The sequence below is a fragment of the Mesoplodon bidens genome, assembly GCF_964165515.1.
Source record: "Mesoplodon bidens genome assembly, chromosome: 1".
NCBI lineage: Eukaryota > Metazoa > Chordata > Mammalia > Artiodactyla > Ziphiidae > Mesoplodon > Mesoplodon bidens.
The window spans coordinates 10,175,978-10,190,704 of NC_138176.1; the positions used below are offsets into that span (position 1 = coordinate 10,175,978).

General features: G+C 43.5%; 1 protein-coding gene across 2 annotated transcripts; it reads left to right on the forward strand.

Moving 5' to 3' along the window:
• The first annotated feature begins 449 nt into the window (after positions 1-449).
• NSMCE4A (NSE4 homolog A, SMC5-SMC6 complex component) lies at positions 450-14,727 on the forward strand. Of its 2 annotated transcripts, XM_081243726.1 has the most exons (11): positions 454-841; positions 1,550-1,627; positions 4,411-4,541; positions 6,772-6,923; positions 8,874-8,973; positions 9,724-9,814; positions 10,885-10,979; positions 12,151-12,199; positions 12,943-13,034; positions 13,125-13,211; positions 14,610-14,727. In XM_081243726.1, the coding sequence occupies exons 1-10, from the start codon at positions 550-552 to the stop codon at positions 13,197-13,199; spliced, it is 1,155 nt and encodes a 384-aa protein (XP_081099852.1). In that variant the 5' UTR covers positions 454-549; the 3' UTR covers positions 13,200-13,211; positions 14,610-14,727. The 2 variants fall into 2 exon arrangements, with proteins under 2 accessions (XP_081099851.1, XP_081099852.1); XM_081243725.1 differs by having other exon boundaries at positions 450-841; positions 12,943-13,211.

Genomic DNA, 14,727 nt, shown 5'->3' on the forward strand with positions numbered 1-14,727 from the left:
TAAGTTCACAGATAGTGGCAGAATCGCCTCTCTTATCTCCAAGTCCACCGCTCATCCTGCTTAACTGCAGGAGCCTCGATCAACAAACATGGGCTGCGTGCCCATGACCTGGAAATGTCCCAGGTATTTCTGTCTGGCGCTTGGAATGAATTTTCACCTGGAAGAATGCTAAGTATTTGTTTCAAGGCTGTGGCTGTGTCCCGGAGAGCCAAAGAGACCCTTTCCCAGTCTGTTGGGGCCGGCACGCGGGACCAGACAACCAAGATCCTAAGCACCTTCCAGTGGGGAGTAAGTGGGATCTCAGTGTATCAAACATCAGGGGCGCGAAAGGTCAGGGGCCTGCGCCGCGCCCGGTGCCGGCCCGGCGGCGCTCTAACCACTGCGCCCCCGATCTCGGCCGCGCCGTCGGCCTCCTGCCACAGGCGTCGCTGTGCTCTCGCGCCGGCCCGGGAGCCGCGTTCCGCAGGGAGCAAACGCTCGCGCAGAGCAGGGGTTTCAGTTTCTGGCGCGAACTTCCGCCGTTGCGAAGTTGAAGGGCGGCTTGGCGCGATGTCTGGGGACGGCAGCGGCCGCCGGTCCGAGGGCCGGGGCCGGGGCCGCGACGCGCACCGGGATCGCACCTGCTCCCGCTCCCGCTCGCGGTCCCCGCTGTCGCCCGTGTCCCGCCGCGGCGCCGCGCCCGAGCGCAGGGAGGCCCCGGAGCGCCCGAGCTTGGAGGAGACGGAGCCGTCGGATTCCGGGGACGAGATGATGGACCCGGCGAGCTTGGAGGCGGAGACCGACCATGGCCTGTGCCGCCAGATCCGCCATCAGTACCGGGCGCTCATCAACTCGGTCCAACGTAAGGCGGGGCGGCGCGGGCCCGGGGCGGCGCGGGCGCGGGGCGGCGCGGGCGGCGGCCGGGGCCAGCCCTGCGCCGCCCAGCTGCGCCTCGATTGGCTTGCGAGGCGCTCGCATATCCGTCCTGCGGATAGCACTGCACGACCTTGGCCGGGGCGCGCAGGTCCCCGAGGAGCAGGACGGCACCGCCGGAGGCCACGCGCGGTCGGGCGCTCGTCCGAGCCCAGACGGTCGGGAAGGGGGAGAGACGGCACGTGGAGTCCGGGCTCCTTCTCTTGCATCCAGCGGTTCCCAGCGAGCGGTCGCCCGCCCGCGGCAGCGTCGCCCGTGAACTATCAGAAATGCAAATTCCCGGACCGCCCTCTGGACCTATCCAGTCTGAAACTCTAGGTGGCCCAGGGGATCCTGTGGCTTGCAGAGTTTGAGAACCACTGTTAGGTGCGCTCCTCAGAGGCTGCAGAAGGAGTGGAGCCTTTGGGTGAAGTTTAGGGGGAGCCAAGTGGGTCCCCTTTTAAAGTTCATTCTGCTAAAGGGGTACAGTCATCTTTCTCTTGCCTGGCCGTTTTGGTTAACGAGATCAAGCTATTGGAAGTATTCCCCCGGGGAGCAGGGGGCGGGGCTTGGCTGTGTTGCTGCAGCTGGTCACTTTGTCAGCCATTTGTTAGCGAATGATGAGCACGCTTCCCAAAGCTTGTATTTTTTTAAATAGAAAACCGGGAGGATATATTGAATGCCAGCGACAAGTTAACAGAGGTCCTTGAAGAGGCCAACACCCTGTTTAATGGAGGTAATTCATTATTTTATGTATGGAAGCTTTGTGTTATGTTTTAGGATAATTTTCATTAGTTTTACATAAGAACCGAATTATTGACATCAGACAACTCCCACATTTCTAATAGTGCTTTACTAGTTTTGGAACCTTTTTCACTGTAGCACTACTACTACTTTTATTGTGCACTTACCATCCCCTAAGCATATAGTAAGGGCTTTACATGAAATTTGGGGAGGTGGGGGGCAGCAGCCTGTCTAACAAGCCCCCCAGGTGGTTCTGTTGCTTGTTCAAATTTGAGAACTTTCTGGGTATTATCTTTCTACTGTATTGACTGTTGTATCCCCAGAATGCACTGGTTGAATGGATGAATTAAAAAGAAAGAACTGAGCTGGACTTTGACGTCCTGTTTCTTTCCCTGTCCTCCTGACCTCCCTTCCCTCAGCATCTTGCTCTTGGTCCACCTATAACCCAGTAGGGGTAGCCATGTCTACAGGTGGCCCTGTTGGTCTCTAATGGGGGGAGGGGTGTGAGAAAGAGAGAGAAATCTCAGCACTGAACTCTAGACCTTTGTTGCAGAAGGAGGAGGCGCTAAAACATAATCTTGGTCTGAATTAAAAGCAGCAGCAGTGTTCGTGGTAAGAGCAGTCTGTCTGTCTGAAGACAGAGGACAGGTCAGAGAGGGCCCTGATGTGGGCACTGGGTCTCAGAGCCCTAGGATGAGTCCCCAGACCACTTTTCCCTCCTAAATCCATTGGGAGCAGAAAGGGAGGGTGCAGGCAGAGGCGGGTAAAGAAGTCAGTAGAGCTGGCCGCTGCCCGGACACCACAATGCCTCATGTTCTTTGAAGACCAGAATGTTTATTTCTGGTCGTTCGCTAGTGTGGCTGATGTTTAACGGTCACCCCCTTTCACATTTTCCATCTGTGCGCTTTCAAATCTGTGTCTCTCTTGCTGTGATTGCAGCCTCCTTACCATCCCGCATCTTGGTCTACCAGTTCACCTAATTTCCGCAAACCTTCCCGAAGCCAGCCTTTCCTTTTCACCCTGTGAAATCCCTCCTCCACCCTCTAGGCTTTTCTTCTCTCCCAAGCCTGGACCCCCCAGGCTGGCTCCTCAAGGTTACTCTGGACCCCTTCCCCCCCTTATTATTATTATTCACCCAGCTTAAGAGTTGTCGATCAACAGATCGTTTCCCCCTCAGCCATTTCCACTGTGCTGGCTGGGTCACCTCTTTAAGGCAAAATTATTTACAACGGACCTAGGAGATGGTCAGCCAACACAGAATTCTATATCCCCCGTAGAGGTGGATTTGATGTTCTCAGGTTTAACTCTTTAGAGGCTTGGATCCATCCGTGAGGGATCTGCGCTTTCCTCAGTGTGCGCTGTGACAGTGATGTGCTGGGGGGTCTAGAAGAGCCTACGAACCCGCCCCCCTAGCTTCTGCCTCTGCCTCGTTCTCTCACTCATTGTCACCCTCGCAGTAATTCTCCTAAAATAAAACTGAGGAGAGGGACTTCCCTGGTGGCGCAGTGGTTAAGAATCTGCCTGCCAATGTAGGCGGCATGGGTTCGAGCCCTGGTCTGGGAAGATCCCACATGCTGCGGAGCAACTAAGCCCGTGAGCCACAACTACTGAGCCCCTGTTCCACAACTACTGAAGCCCGCGTACCTAGAGCCCGCGCTCCGCAACAAGAGAAGCCACCGCAGTGAGAAGCCCGCGCACCACAACGAAGAGTAGCCCCTGCTTGCCACAACTAGAGAGAGCCCGTGCTCAGCAGCGAAGACCCAATGCAGCTAATAAATAAATAAATAAATATTTTAAAAAATTGTGATAACGTTTAAAAGAAAAAACGGAAGAAAATGATGTATACATACAAAGCTTGGAGTCAGTAAGTTCACCAGCCTGAGGAATGTTTGGGAAATAGTAATTCAAACGAAATGGCCTTGGGGAGTGAGCCAAGCAAAGGTTTTTGTGTATTTGAACTTTGCAGTATTTGTCTCTTCTTGGGTGTCTTTTCAATTTGCCTTTGCCGATGTTTCTGGAGTGCTTTTACACACCGCCTGTTCCCTTCGGAGTCTGATTAAACCCATTCCTCTCGGCCCTGCTGTTTCCCCCAGTGGACCCTTCCCTCACCTCCCCAAACTTCCTCCTCGGTTTCCCTGCCCCATTCCCTTCTTGTGTCCTATTTAAATCTTTTCCTGCCTATAGCTTATCTTAAATCCCATGCCCTCTGTCAAACCTCTTGGGATCATCCATCCTCCGCAGTCACGGCCCTGCTGCCTGTTCATTTGGTGGTGCTCGTGCTGCCAGGTAGAGGCTGCATCTCCCGCTGCCGGCCCTGCACCTAATTTCAGCTGAGGCTCCTTGACCACTTACCTGTTGATGGGTGGCAAAGCACCACGCCCAGCACAGTGCCTTACACATAGCAGGCATTCAGTTTGACTTACATCATCAGCGCGGTGTTAACAGTGGCTGGGATGGGTTGCTGGAGTCAAAGGGAAAAGCCCGTGTTGGAGATGATGGAGGTTTTGTTAAGCTGGGGTTGTTACGAGATTGCGGTTCAGTTCCCGGGAGTAGGAAAAGTGCAGAGGGAGTTGGCTTTTAGGAAGACTGGTTAGCTTTGATTTCAGATTTTGGTGAGCTGGGCAGGGGAACCAGTTTTTAGACGGAGATGGATGATGTTTGAGATTTTTTTGGTCCTGTGGGAAATGCGGAGTAAGTGTAGTTGGAAGTTTTGGGAAAATACCTGTGGATAATGTGTATGTTGTAATGTGTGTGTTTTCCTTCTTTTTTGAATAGTGTCCCGAGCACGAGAAGCAGTCCTAGACGCCCACTTTCTTGTTTTGGCTTCAGATTTGGGCAAAGAGAAGGCAAAGCAGCTGCGTTCTGATCTGAACTCGTTTGATATGTTAAGATATGTTGAAACTCTAGTAAGTTCAAAGCTACAGAATCTTAATAAATGCTTCATCTGTCACATATTGTATAATTATCTACTTTGCTTATATCCATGTGCAAATGGTTTTCACTTCATTTTTCCTTTTTTTTGGCCTCAGATTCCTCCAAAGAGATCTTACCAAATTAAACAGGTGACAGTCAAGCTATGTGGTGGAATCTAGGTTGGCAGTTTAGAGCAGTTTGAAAATCTCCTAGCCTTCTAAGACTCTGGGTGCTATGTTTATTTCAAATGGCCATTTTTTTCCTCACTCGGCTGTCAGTTCGTAAGTGTTCCAGCTTATTCTCAGTGACCTAGGACGTTTGTCCCAGGCTGGGCAAAAGCCCACACTGCAGGTGGCAGAGTTTCAGCTGGAGATGACAGGTCTGGTGGAGGGGGCATGTTTTGATTTGTCTTTGAGGATATTTCAGAACCATCCGAATATGATTGGGGTTCTGCTTTTGGGTTTTTTTTTGTTGTTGTTGTTTTGTTCACCTGTCTTTGCCTCTGAATACGTTTGAATGGTTGTTACCTGAAATTTGGAAACTTCTCCTTGATGGATTAACCAACAAAAAAGCACAAGGAGACTAACTTTGTACCTTACTCTGTTGTCTTTTTTTCCTTGGTTCTACTTTGAGCCAACCTGTATCCTAGCATTTCTGCTAGGACATTGATTTTCTGACCAAATGTTTGTTAAAAGGTTATTAAAATGATTTAGTACCATGAGACCTGACCAGATAAATTATTTTGTAAAGGTATGAGGCAGACGAGATTTTCGTTGTTTCTAAAGCCTTAGGTTTTTTTTTTTAAATTTAAATTTACCCTACTTAAATTTTAAACCTTAAAATTTTCTTTTTTAACAACTTTAAAATTTTGACATATCATGCATTTTGGAAAGTGCACACTAGTGTATAGCTCAGTAAATAAAGTTAACTATGTATTGGGTAATCTTTTAAAAAATTACTTTTATTTATCAGGGTGAGCTTTGTACTTTAAATAATATGTGAAAATAAATTCCAGAAGTCTTAAAGCAGTCCATATAAAACCTGAAATTAATAGCTGTCTAGTCTCTGGGAAGGGAAGATCTTTTCAAGTATGACACTAAATAAAAAGACTATAAAGAAAAGATTGGTAGATTTGACCAGACAAAAACTGAAATGTGTTCCTCCAGGCGTGCGGTGGTGGGACAGGGTGGCAGGAGAACAGAGTGGAGCTGACCATGCCTCTCTGATCGGGTTCTGGCAGCCTGTCTTTTCTTCAAAGTTTAACTGCCTTTAAAGGGTGAAGCTCTCTGAGGGTTTTTGCTTATTGTTTATATATGATACTACCATTTTAATTTGATAACCTCTAGGCATTTCATACTTTTATAGTGTAATAAAAGTGTACTTTCATAAAAGCAAATTTAATATAATACACTTTCTGTAAGATAGCTTCAGGTAGCAGAATTATTAGACTTCCGCCAACTCTTCCCAGGAAGGCGGTTTTAAGATGAACGATTCTCTCCCTGACACTAGGCCCCTGCTCTCTGGAAATGCTGAGATACAAGCTGAATAGAGGTCTCCAGGAGGTTGGCTGAAAAATGAAAATTGAAAGCCAGCTAAACTTCCCTGTTCTGTCTCAGAACTTTTGCTTTGGGATGTCATGTCATATTTTTATGCTAATTCAGCTTTGCTAATACTTTAAAAGTGAACTACGGGTGATCAGAAATTCCCGGTGGGCTTAGTTCTGGTCCGTCCACCCTCAGCCTGCAGGGGGCTAGAGCAGGGTTTCTCAGGCTGGGCACTATGGACATTTTGGGCTGGCTGAGTCTTTGTTGTGGGGCCTGTTGTAGGATACTGAGAGCATCCTGGCTTCTGCCCACCAGCTGCCAGTAACGCTGCCCTCTCCGCCTCCCCCCAACCCAGTTGTGACAGCCAAAAATGTCTCCAGACATGAAGCCAAAAGACCCCTGCAGGGGCACGGGGGGTACAGAATCACTCTGGTGAGAACCATTGGTCTGGATCATCTCGCTTTCTTACCAAAAGGTTCTGAATACGTTGAGGAATATTTTCTGCCACAAAGAAGGTACCTTTGAAAATAAGAATTTATAATAAGAAATTTAGCCAACATGTTAGGACAGCTAAAACAGACTTTGCCTCTGGCCTGTTGTTTAGTGATAGAGATGATTGGGTACGGTGAATGATTGCTTGTGGCTTAACTGGGGTTTTTGTTTCCCTTCATTTTTGTAGCTGACACATATGGGTGTAAATCCGCTAGAAGCCGAAGAACTCATCCGTGATGAAGATAGTTCTGATTTTGACTTGATAGTCTATGACTCCTGGAAAATATCAGGCAAAACAGCAGAAAACACCTTTAATAAAACCCATACATTCCACTTTCTGTAAGATTATTTAAAAAATCTGACAGACCAGCCATTTGTAAACCTTGTTTTTTATTGCAGGGGCAAAAATTATCCGGTATTGTGGAGGTGACGGTCATGATGACGTTTGGAGACTTTCTAAACTGTGATTTAAAAGCCCATAACATCTTGATGTGGATGGACCCTCATCCTGCTTAACTTAAGCAGGAAAGGCCGTGGGCTGGCACCTCCTTACCAGGGCACCCTGCTGGCTCCTTTGCTTTCTTTCTTTTCTTTTCTTTTTTATATTTATTTACTTATTTGGCTGTGCCGGCTCTTAGTTGCTCCTTTGCTTTCTGGCGTGGCAGACTTTGGGTCTGTGGCATAATGTCTGGTTTGTTTTATCATCTTTAAAATCCTCATCAGGTAGGAGGATGATACCTCCTAGGAAAGATGTCTTAAAATTCTACCAGTATATGTAAAGTGCCATTTATTATATATAATTCCCTGTTAGATGATCTCTGACTTATATTTGAAGACTGCTTGAGTCACTATTACATAAACTGCCTAGTTCATTTTTTGGATACAACTCTTAATTTTGAAAAGCTTTTCTTTATACTCAAATGGAATTGGCTTCTGTCTTAATTTCCCAGCTCAGTCCTATGGAGAAGCTAAGAACAGCTCTTACTGGTTCTTCTGTGAGACAGCCTTTAAATACATAGTAGATAACTTCTCTAGGGTAAGCACCCAAGTGGTTTCTTCCTTAAGTGGATAGCTCCGGGGCATTTGTCTATTCTGATTACCCTTCTAAACCTTCTGAGATTGGTAGTGTCTGTTAGAAGGCTTTGGAGATGCAGATGGGGTCCGTCTGTGGCGTGGGGCCCGGCATCTGTTTTTTAACAAGACTTCCCTTAACTCAAGTGCCCAGAACCGCTGTATATTACAGCAAAAAGGTCAAGCTTCCTTACTATAGGAAAAGTCCAAGTCTTTTTTGTTGCCGAGTTCTAGGCTCTGTCATAAATCCTAGGATCTAAAGATAGCCTTTTGTTGTGTGACTTAAACTTTATCTCATGATGTAGCTCAACTTGCAGCCACAATGATTTATGTACAACTTTGCAGCCTTGCACTTGCTGTTTTGTTCCCTTGGCCTGCAGTATCCTTTCCCCATTTTTTTCCATCTGGTAAGGTTTAGTTCTCCCACAAGCACCAGCTTGGAAGCCTCCAGTGACTTCTCTAGACAGAGGTATCAGTGTAGGATCAGTCTTCCCAACCAGACCACTCCCATGTCTGGGTAGATCTCTCTGTCCAAATGCTCTCCTAGCACTTGAGTAATACTCCACTACAGCACCACAGGATCTACCATATTATGTGGAAATGGATCTTTGTGCGTGAATATTTATCTGTCCATCTCTACTGTATACTTTGATTTCCTTAAGTGTAGGGACCACATGGGTCTAAATTCTGTGGGCCTTGGTTTCTGCATGGTACCTCTGTAGGGCTTTTTTGGAAGGTGGAGGGAATCCAAAAGAGAAAGGAATCCCTTGGCCTCTGCCTGACCTGTTATCTCCTAAGACAGGTGTGTTCTGGATTCCCAGGCTGTGGGCCTCTGCCCTGGCACCCCCAGACCAAAAGGCTTTTAACTCCAGTGGAGCTGTTCGTTCCCTTCCCCTGATCTCTGAAGTTGGCTTTGTGAAACAGACAACAGGCTAGCTGGGAGGACCACGGGCATATTCACCCGCTTACTGTTCAGAGTAAAATACGAAGGTGTTGGGGAGGTATCGGTGACTGAGGCGAGCTCCTAAGAATTCTTTTAGACACACAGGGGGAGCAGAAAGGGTGTTACAAACCTGACACAAGACTCTTGGTCTGATGTCACTCGTACGTCACTGATGCCTGGTTGTGAATTTGACTGTGCTGTGGGAACTGCTTTCAGTTAGTGAAATTAGTTTGTTTTAAAAACAAAAAGAGACGTGAGAGCATATTTTTCATTAGGTTGGGTTCAATACAAGGAGAGTGCCCTGTGCCAAAGCCACGAACCGATCGTTCAAGGAAAGTTCGTGTGATAGAAGAGCAGCAGGCAATGCCTGACGAGGTTTGTTTTTTCACATGTTGCTTTTTAACACAGCTAAGTTCAAATAGCCATTAATATGATATACATGTAATTGGGCCATCTTTTCTAAGCTTTAGGGTCTGGAGTCAGGTTCTGCCACTTAAAAGTAGTCATTTAATGTTTGAATCATTTTTGACATGTTTAAGCCTTTAAACATTTTATCCAATTGACCACTTGTCTTAGTTTTAACTCATTTCTGTAGTTTGGATTACTTCTCCCAAACCAGGGTTTCTTAACCTCAGCACTGTCAACATTTGGGCTGGATAATTCTTTGTTGTGAGAGGCTGTCCTGTGCATTACAGGATGTTTAGCAGCATCCTTGGCCTCTTCCCACTAGATGATAATAGCATCCTCTCACTCCCCCCCCTTGCCCCACCCCACGTATGACAACCAAATGTTAGCAAATGGCTCATCAGTGGGGTGGGGGAGGGGTGGTGCACAGTCACTCCCGGTTGAGAACCACTGTTCTAAAGTGTCCCTTTTGTATTTTGCTATTTTATGTTCAACCTGAAAATGGTTGATTGGGTAATGCTACTCTTCTATTAGAAAATTAATATGAAAATGTTACTAAAACCAGAAAAATCTTTTTTTAACTATTAATTGTAAGATGGGGATAAACACTGCTAGCAATCCCAGATAAAAGATATTTAGAGGAGTTCGGCCACGTAAGAGATCAGAAAAGGTTAACAGACAAATAGGTCAGTCTGCTTGATAACGACTTTATATTTTCAGTTAAAAAGAATGGAAGAATCTCATCAAGAAGCAACAGAAAAAGAAGTAGAAAGAATCTTGGGATTGTTGCAAACATATTTTGAAAAAGATCGTAAGTATGATACCAAGCTCAAAAGGGAGCAACTTGTATTTATCAGTTAGGCCTGTGTCACTTTCAGTGAGAAGTTATTTTTATTCAGAAGGCATATATGTAATGTTTGAATCATTTTGATTCTTTCTTGACATACGTCTTTAATGAGGCTTCCCCTCTCTAGAAATTCCATGAGAACATTGGTGTAGTAAATTCTCATTTTTATTTTTAGAAGATGGGATATTTTTTCTGTTACAAAATAATACATGCCATAGAAGTGAGAAAAGTAAAAAGTCAAGTACCTATTCTACCTGTCCTCACTCCCTAGAGGTTGCCACTTATAAAATGTGATGTGTATATTTTCAGATTTTCTTATGTTTATGTCATAATAAATAAGCAACTAAGTAGGGATTTTTCTTGTCGGTTTTTTGCTTTTTTCAAAGCTAATCATAACATACACATTATTCTGCAATATGACTTCTCCATGTGGACATTTTCCCATATCAATACATAAGGTCCCGCTTATTCTTTTCAGTGATTCCCACTGGGTGGCTGTATCATAAATACATTTAACAAATCCTCTATTAGTGGGCAAGTTCTTTTTTTTTTTTTTTTTTTGCAGTACGCGGGCCTCTCACTGCTGTGGCCTCTCCCGTTGCGGAGCACAGGCTCCAGACGCGCAGGCCCAGCGGCCATGGCTCACGGGCCCAGCCGCTCCGCGGCATGTGGGATCCTCCCGGGCCAGGGCACGAACCCGTGTCCCCTGCATCGGCAGGCGGACTCTCAACCACTGCGCCACCAGGGAAGCCCGGGCAAGTTCTTTATAACATTTTACTCTTGTGTAAACCGCTGGAGTGAAAAATCTTGGCACATAACTTTGTGCACATGTGCTAATATTTCTGTAGGACAGCTTACAGATTTTTAACAGGTACACAAGATTGCCCTCCAGCAGGGTTGTATTGATTTCCATCCCACAACAGGATGAATGCCCATTTCCTTTCTCTGGCTAACACTAGAGAGTATTGGTCTTAATTGATAAGCAAAAACAACTTTTCCTGTACTGAAGAATTTTTTTCCTCTTTTGTCTGTAGCTGATACTCCGATGTCCTTCTTTGACTTTGTGGTTGATCCACAGTCTTTTGCCCGAACAGTGGAAAACATCTTTCATGTTTCTTTTATTATAAGGGTAAGATTTAAGATTATTTCTCTAATTGTTTTTATATGCTTTTAAAAGGGTAAATAATAACAGGTACAGACGGGAGCTGGCAAAGGAATTTGTACTAACCGGTAAGTGTTTTAGACCCATTGTAGCAAAACATTGACAAGTCATAGGCAGAAGAAACTAGCTAAAAACTTATGTGCTTGCTTCTACATTTTAGAAATTTTTTAGAGAAAGAATTGGGAAACTTTGAATATGGAACTTACAGATTAGATAACTGTATGATACAAATGTTAAATTTCCCAAACTTGGTAGTTGTCATGTTATGCACGAGAATATTCTTGTTTTCAAGAAACATACACTGAAGTCTTAGGGAAAAGGAACAGATTGTCTATCACTCTCATAAAAATTAATATATATAGAGAGAAAGCAATAATGTAAATATGGCAAAAGTCAAACAGTTGGTGACTCTGGGTAAAGGATATCTGGGAGGTCTTTACAGTAGTCTTGTAACTCTTAAGTTTGAAATAATTTCAAAATAGATGGTTTAGGGGGAAAAAAAAGTACTCAGAAATGTACTTTGAGAATTTGCTCTAGGCTGTCTTTAGTATTCTGTCAGGTTGCATTCCTGCACTTGTAAGATGAGTTCGATTTTCATCTTACGCAAAAATCTTGTATTGACCAAAAATCTTGTATTGTATTTTTCCAGAAATGATAACTAAGTCATATTTTGTCAATGGTAAATGGTAGAATTATGCATAATAAAATGTGGATATTCAGGAATTCCCTGGCTGTCCAGTGGTTAGGACTCCATGCTCTCACTGCTGAGGGCCCGGGTTCAGTCCCTGGTGGGGGAACAAAGATCCCACAAGCCGAGTGGCACCGACAAAAAATAATAATAAAAATAAAAAGTGGAATATTCAACAAGTATGAATCAGTCAAAGAGTCAAGATGGTTACAGTTTTATTTAAGAGCTCCTCAGGATGCGGTCGTAAAAGAGCTGATTAGAACCTGAGGGACACCCTGTGCCGAGAAAGATGTTGGAGAAGGCTTGTCCATATAAATGCCTCATTATCATTATGGTGCACTTTGATTGTCTAAGATTTAGAATTTTCTAATTGAGTAGTTTTTTCATCCAGTGGTTGTAGGTTTTGAATCTAAATTTTAGTCTTCTCCTAAAATCACATTTGTGTTTTAGGATGGGTTTGCAAGAATAAGACTTGACCAAGACCGACTGCCAATAATAGGTAAATGATTCTATGTTCAGAAAAATTAGTTTTAGAGAAAGTGTACTTGTTACTAGAGTTTGTGAAATGTATTTTATTAAATGTAAACTAGTTTTTATTTTAGGTAACAAACTTTACAATGCTGTGTCTTCTTCAACTAACTGAAAATGCTGAAAACTTAATCATAGTTTAAAACCTATGGATTCATCTGTGTCATTGATTGAACATCTATTGCTGTGAAGACGAACAAGAAATTATATAATTTCCCTTAAATTTTAATTTAGGAAGCTTGTAATTGCAGTTATTTTTTGTAGTTTCCTTCTATTTTAACCCTAATGCCAGCAGCTTCTCCTCTCCCTGAGAGAATCTTTAATTCTTTGTTGAATGATTCACACTCTCCATTGCTCTTTGCCTTCTAAGGTCTCCTGTAGAGAATGAAGTTCTTTCATTGCACTTATGTCTTCCTTTAAAAGTTCTTAATTTCATGTTGGACCCACTAGGCCTTATCTCTGTGGTTGGTTCACAGATATGCAGAGTTTTTCAAATGATTGGAATGTGTTATTCTACCACATTTTTTTCTGAATGGAAGCAAACGGGACTGCTTGCTATTGTAATAATACAGCACAGTAATGCATGAAATCCTAATAACTATGTAATATTCTAAGTATCTTGTCGATACAGGTTTCATTCCTATTATTCATTGGTTTCTGTTCAGATTACCTCTTCTGACTTGGTAACTTTTGAAAACTTTGTCTTTCAAACAGAGCCTGTTAGTAACGAAGAAAGTGGAGGAATTGACCAAAACACTCAAATTAGGAATCAGGGAATCATAGCTTTGAGTTACCGTGACTGGGAGGTAATGCTCTGCGTGTTGCCTTGGGCAGTTCGTCTTCAAGAATTCCTTTGCTGTAAACCCAGTGCCCACATGTTCTTTGTTCTCTGCCAGGAGATTGTGAAGACCTTTGAGATCTCAGAGCCTATGATTACTTCAAGTCAAAGCCGGCAGAGGCTAAGTGCTTGACACCAGCTGAAGGTAACATTTCCTGTGGGAAGCTGCACATATTTATTAAAGTTTCTTTTCACCTTTTCACATTCTGGTGAAATTTGAATGTTGCTTCCCTCTAGTGCCCCATTCTTAGAACTGTGTGTAACTGTTGAAAAAAGCAGAACAGGACCTACTGGTTGCTAGTTCCCTTCTTTGGATTGATTACTTTGGTGGGGTTATGACTTGCTGTTGCAAGAGAGCAGGGATTGTTCTTGGTTTGGCTTTTTTTTACGCCCAAACACATGGATGAATTAGATGAGTGGAATCTCGAATCCTCCCATCAGTTTTGTTCATTGTCCCATGAGGTTCGCTTACTTTATAAGTACAAAGTAGAAACGGAGGATTAAGAACGAATTACCTTGGAACGACGTGGGTAATGGGCATTTCTGAAATCTGAGTCATGCTTATGAAGTAATTCTTCATCTTTATGGAGAACGTTGCTGGGAGGAAATCTTCGTCATGACCTGGCATTCTGTACTGCACACAGCTGTGGATGGGGATCAGGAGACTGGGTTCTGTTGGCTCTGCCGCTTTAAAATGTTGGGCAAGTCAATCTCACTCAGCTTTGTTTTCCTTCTCTATCAATCTATCTACAAAATGGGGGGGATTCTGAATTAGATAATGGCTAAGACTTTTTTTTTTCTAGCTCAAATTTTCTATGATTTGGAGAATTAAAATTAGCTTTTTAGTACTTAATGTAAACTTTTTTTTTTTTAAGGAAAAATAGCTTTATTTTTAAAAGAAATCAAATGTCTACTGAAAGTATACATGAAACAGCATCTTTCACTTAAGCCCTAAGCTTGATGATGTATGCCCTTTATTATATTCCAATGAGATTTTGGAATTCAATTTCAAAGACAATAACATTTATTAGTAGATATTGAAGAAAGCTACTGACTTTGAGGAAGAAAGTTCAGTAACTGTTTACCTACCCTAAGATACTCATCCCCACAATATATTGGGGATTATTTGAGCATTTAAAAATTTAACAAAATATTTATCTTTTCATTGCATCCATCAATACCTTAAATTCTCTGCTGCAATCCAAGTAAAGTGATGGTGACCAGTGTTTTCTGATACTGTCCATGATGGACAGAGTAAAATCACAGCATAAAGAGTAGCCAAGAATTTATACTGTAAACGTTATCTGGGTCCAAACATCTTGCAACAATTAATGTAAACTCTTAACATGTGCTTCAATTAATTGAGCTTCTTTTGTTCCGAGATAATTGAAGGTAAGAGGAGGATTCATGTAAGATATATAATGTGTGTTTACTTGGGCCCTCCTCACCGAGGAGGGGCTGGTTGTTAGATTTCATGTATGCATCTTAAATGAACTTGTATCATTTATAAACTGTTAACCAGCTATTTTCCCCCTTTTTTTAGGACTCAAGTGGATAGTGAAGTCCAAAAAGGAAAGCAGCGTATTGTATTGTACATACTGTATGATTAAGCATTTTTAAAGACAGATTGTTTTTAGTAAAGTGTCGCTTTTGATAGTTAA